We start from the raw sequence: 5,637 nt of genomic DNA on the forward strand, positions 1-5,637 counted from the left end.
CATTCCTTCATTCAAGTGGGTAAATCTTTCATCTCTAAGCTTAATTAGCCCACTTGAATATGCTTTGCTTGAGATGGATGGACAACTTAGAGCTCTTTGTGGCTATAAGAGTAAGAGGGAGATGGTTAGTGGTAAGAGTTGTCATGCAAGGTTCAATATGGTTGCATGCTCCAAATTGAAGTATAAGGGTTGGTATAATTCTCAAATGAATGGGTGTAGGAAATTGTTTGGATGTCTCTGTGAGAATTCCGACTATTCACCACCCAAGTGAAAAAATGATGATCAATAAGAAGACGGGTGCAAAAGCAAGGTTTGGGACCCCGGAATTCATTCTGGCAATCAACACTCTTGGGGCCTTGTCACTTGCTTTAACTTGCTTGAAGGATTTATGCAACTAGTGTGGGATCCCAGAGGATATTGGAATTGCAAATATTGGTGAGGATTTCTGGATGAGTTCAAGTACAAGCTACCATAACATGGAGCTCATCGAATGTCCAACTTAAGGACTTTAACTAAAAGTGATAGGTGGGAGACAACCCACCATGGTATGATCGTTCTTTTTCAGTCTTAGTTTTATTTTATTCTGTTTTATTCTTAATTCTATTTTATTTTATTTTTCTTAATGTTCATTCATAGTGCCTCCATCAACATTTACATTCTGCATTCTGCATACTGCATAAAAAAGGGGTTCGACGCGCAAGCATCAACGATGCGCACGCGTCGTATGTACCTGCGCAACTAGACAGAGAGTTGCGCGAGAGATGCGCGGGAGGGGTGCGTGAAGCACAAGCCACCCCACGCACACGCGTACCTCACGCATATGCGTCCCCTGCAGAAAGTTCAACCCACGCGTAAGCATCAGCGACACGTACGCGTGGGGATGAAAATCAGCGTAAAAAGCACCTAGACAGAGAGTTGTGCTGCCCCCACGTTGGAACTGTGCTAGAGGTACAAGGTCATCTACGCGTACGCGTCTCTGACGCGTGCGTGTCCTTTTGCTTCCAAGACCACCCACGCGTACGCGTAGGCGACGCTTACGCATCACATGGTTAATGCAGTTTTCACGCGCACGCATGTCCTGCGCGCGCGCGTCGCGTCCCATTTTTAATTTCCCTCCCTTTTATTCTATCTTCTCTCCTTCTTTCTTCCTCCTTTGTTACTTTCTTCTTCTTCATCCCCTTAACCTCATCCCTCTTCACTTCCATTCTATTTTATTTAATTTATTTGCATACTTTCATCCATTGCATTTTAATTTTGTGCATATTTTTATTTTCTTTTCTAAATTTATTATTTTTCCATTGGTGTTAAATTTTCTTTTTCAACTGTTGTATCTTTTCTGGTATTATTTTGGTGCTTAGTGACTTGTTTTACACTGTTGGATGATATTATTTATCTGTCACTGCCAATCTTTTATGTTACCTGTATCCCTTTTGCATTGACATGAATTTATATTTTCTTGCATTACCCACACTCTCTTCTCCATTGTTGCAAATTTTTGCACTCTTGATTTGCCATGTGCTTCTACTGTTTTCTCACTTGCATGTTGTAGCTACCATGTAATTGAGACTCTCATTATTTGGCATTAACCCAACCATATTTTAAATTGTTTCCTATCTTTGTTTTTGGGTTACTTTTCTTCTTTTTCCTCTTCTTTCAGGATGGCCACCAAGGAAGGGAAATAGAAAACGTTTACATGGGGGCAACAGACAAGTCCATCTGCACAATCTTTAGAGAAAAGCATCAGTTGTAGCAGCCCGTCCACTTGCACATCTTAGCATGCACCGAGGACGGTGCAATCTTTAAGTGTGGGGAGGTCGATACCGACTTTCGTGGATTAGTTACCTTCTTTTCAACACCATTGTTTAATTTTCTTTGTTTGTTCATTGTTGTATTTGCATGTTTGATTGCATATTTGTTTGATTTTGTGCATATTTTACCACCACTTGGTTAAAGTAATATTTTCTTTTTCAAGAAACTTTTTATAACATTTCACTAATTTGATTTAAAATTTTTGATAAACTTATTTGAAGGAATATTATACTGGAACATGGTTTAGAGCTCGAACACACAAAACCTGTGAGATTTTGAGCCTATTTGAATTGGTTGCATTTTATCAACCAATATTTTATTTTTGGTGTGTGTATTTCTCTCTAAAATTGTGATATTTCTCTTGCTTAATTCTATATTTCCATGATTTGATGTATGCATGCACTTATGTGATTGAGGCCTTGTTTCACTAAGCTTACATACCCATATGGCCTTAACCTTTCATTATCCTTTGCAAACTAATTTGAGCCTATTTTACCCCTTTTATTCTTTACTTTAGCACATCATTAACTCTAAGCGGAAAATAATAATGTCCTTAATTTAAATCATTGGTTAGCTTAGACTAGTGAGAGTGCTTATGATTTAAGTGTGGGGAAATTGGGTTTGGAAACATTTGGTTTGAGAATTGAGTATGTTAGAATTTTCTGAAAATGTGAAAGAATGTTGAGAATATGTTCATGCATTCAATACCTTAATCATATGCCTTGAGAAAAGCAAAATAAAAAAAAAGAAAAGAAAAGAAAAGAAAAGAAAAGAAAAGAAAAGAAAAGAAATGAAAAGAAAAGAAAAGAGCAAATAACAAAAAGGGGACAAAATGCCCCAAAGTAAATGTTGGTAGCAATGCATATGAGTTGTACTAAAGTTAGTATGCATGAATATGTGGTAAACATGGTTAATGGATAGTTAGGTTTTGTATTTTGATTACATGGATTGTCTTAAGTTAGGTGGGAAAAGTTTAAGTTAATTAAGGATTCAGATTTCAGTCCACTTGGCCAAATACAATCCTACCTTGACCTTAACCCCATTACAACCCTTAAAAGACCTCTTGATATGTGTATTTTGTGCATCAAATTAGTGTTGATTAGTAGAAGAAAATCAAGCCTTAGAAATCAAGGTTAGTAGAGAATTGAGAGAATCGAACCTTAAACACTTGAGTGATTAGAGTGTATACACTTCCGGTGAGGGTTCGATGCTCGATTCTTTGTTCCCGGCTTTCATGAGCTATTTTCTTCTGCAAGTTTACTTGTACTTTATTTTATGATTTGAGTTAGTGAAATCTAGTTCATATTTGTTCTTGAAAGGTTTATCTACTTTTAACAAAGTAGGTAGAAACATCTTAGCATGTAGTTGCATTCATATAAATAGGTTGCATTTCATATATTCTACCATTCCTCTTCATTCTTTATAGCTTCTCTTGAGCTTAGCATGAGGACATGCTAATGTTTAAGTGTGGGGAGATTGATAAACCACTATTTTATGGTTTATCTTATGCTCAATTGAGTGGTTTATATCAATTCTTTGCACACTTATTCATACTAATTGCATGGTTTTACATTTTTCTTCCTAATCCTGTGCTATGATTGAAAACATGTTTTTTGGGCCTTTAAAATTGCTATGTTTAATTTTCTCTTATTACCATTCAATGCTGTGATATGTGTGTTAAGTGATTTCAGAGTTTATAGGGCAGGAATGGCTTAGAGGATGGAAAGGAAGCATGCAAAAGTGGATGAAACGCACAAAATGGAGTTTTGAAGAAAATGGCAGCGACGTGCACGCATGGACGACGCGAACGCGCGCCGAGCAAAAAGCATGAGCGACGCGTACGCGTGACTGACGCATATGAGTGGCGAGGAAAATTCCCAATTGACGCGCACGCGTGACGGACGCCACATGCAGGAAATTGCAAAAGTCGCCGCCAGTGATTTCTGAGCTGTTTTTTACCCATTTTTCGGCCCAGAAAACACAGATTAGAGGCTATAAAGTGGGAGAATCCATTCATTTATTCAATACAACATTCATATTCATAATTTTAGATTTTAGATGTAGTTTTCTAGAGAGAGAGGCTCTCTCCTCTCTCTTAGGTTTTAGGATTAGGATTTCTTCGTTTTCTTCATTCCAAGTTTAATGTTCCTTTAATTTAGTTTTCTTTTACTTTTTATTTATTCTATTACTTTAGTTTATCTTCTTCTCTTGTTAATTTATTAATGCAAAAGTATTTTTATATTTAATTCCATTATTTCTTGATTATTTTCAATTGAGTTTAATTGCCATGTCTTCTTCGTACTCCTTTTACATGTATGCAAAATTGGCATCCATGTCAATGGAGTAGGCTTTCAACTTGGTTTTGGAGTTGATTAATATTTGGAGACCCTTGATTTGGAAGACTCAGGAGTTAATTTGTGATTGGTTCTCTGGTCACTGACGTTAATCCAAACACAAGGGTGAGGATTAGGACTTGTGAATAGAAGTTGGCTCCCAACTTGACTTTCCTTTATTTAGTAAAGGATAACTACGTAGAGACAACAACCTATTACTATTAATCTTGGAAAATCCAACAAGGATAGAACTTCCAATTAATCTTCTCCGGGTCAAGGTTTTTATTTTAATTACATAAAACCTCTTGTTAATTTTCATTACTTTAATTTATAATTATTTTTGTGCCCATTGCCCAAACTCCAAATTTCCCAGAAAACTCATAACCAATAATAAATCATACTTCCCTGCAATTCCTTGAGAGACAACCCGAGGTTTAAATACTTCGGTTATAAATTTTATTGGGTTTGCTTTAGTGACAAACAAGTTTTTGTACGAAGGAATTTTTTGCTGGTTTAGAAACTATACTTGCAACGAGAATTTATTTGTGAAATTCTTTACTGGCAGAAATCCGCTCATCGTAGCCCAAATTGGAACAAGCTTGAATTGCACATAAGAAGGTTACTTCATCAATCTTCAGACAACTAAAGTACATCTGATCAAATAGTTTGAGTGCTGCTACTGAAAAGCCATTCTGAGAAAGCCCAGAAATCATGCAGTTCCATGTCACAATACTTTTTTCTGTAATCTTGTCAAAAACCAGGTATGCCAAGTCGGCAAAGCCGCATTTTAAATACATGTCTATCAAGGAGTTCTGAACAAATTCATCCATGAAACATCTTTTCATGGCATGGCCATGTATCTGCTATCCGAATTCTATCGAACCAATGCCTGCACTTGCTGAAATAGAACTTGCTAGGCTATATGAGTCCGGGATTAACCCCTTACTCAACATATTAGCAAAGAGTACCATTGTGTTTTCATGTAATCCCGCCCTAGCATAAAACGATATAAGTATGTTCCATGACACAATATTTTCGGTTATATTAAGAAGTTTATGACAACTGCTTGGTTCCCAAAATGCAACATAAAACTCCACTAATGCAGGACCGAGATCAAGATCTCCTAAATCCATTGCTTTTCTTAAAATAAAGCAATGAACTGACTTTCCCTCTTTTAACCGCCCTAATCTAGCACATGAATACAGAGCATTAATCATTGTCACTGCATTTGGTTCCACTTGTGACTCCTGCATTTGGATAAAACTTGCAAGTGCTTCTCTAAAGCACTCATTTCGATTATAGGATGAAACCATAGAAGTCCAACAGGTAGTACTTCAATCTGCGAGGAATTTAAAGAGCCCTTCTGCTCTTCACAAGTGACCGCATTGGCCATACATAATGATAAGTGCGTTACTCAAACTGGTATCACCAACCATGTCACTTCTGATTGCATACCCCTAGATTGATTTCACCAGCCTCAGACAACCAACTCTAG

At 36.9% G+C, this 5,637-nt stretch overlaps 1 protein-coding gene across 1 annotated transcript in view; it reads right to left on the bottom strand.

Annotated features, from left to right (window-relative positions):
* LOC107627304 (putative pentatricopeptide repeat-containing protein At1g69350, mitochondrial) overlaps window positions 1-4,972 on the bottom strand; it is a 9,450-nt gene extending 4,478 nt beyond the window's left edge. Inside the window, exon 1 of the mRNA XM_021116932.1 lies at window positions 4,702-4,972. Within this exon, the coding sequence (XP_020972591.1) occupies window positions 4,702-4,972 (271 nt within the window). The remainder of the gene's footprint in view (window positions 1-4,701) is intronic.

This window comes from Arachis ipaensis, chromosome B02, assembly GCF_000816755.2.
Source record: "Arachis ipaensis cultivar K30076 chromosome B02, Araip1.1, whole genome shotgun sequence".
NCBI classification, from domain to species: Eukaryota; Viridiplantae; Streptophyta; class Magnoliopsida; order Fabales; family Fabaceae; genus Arachis; species Arachis ipaensis.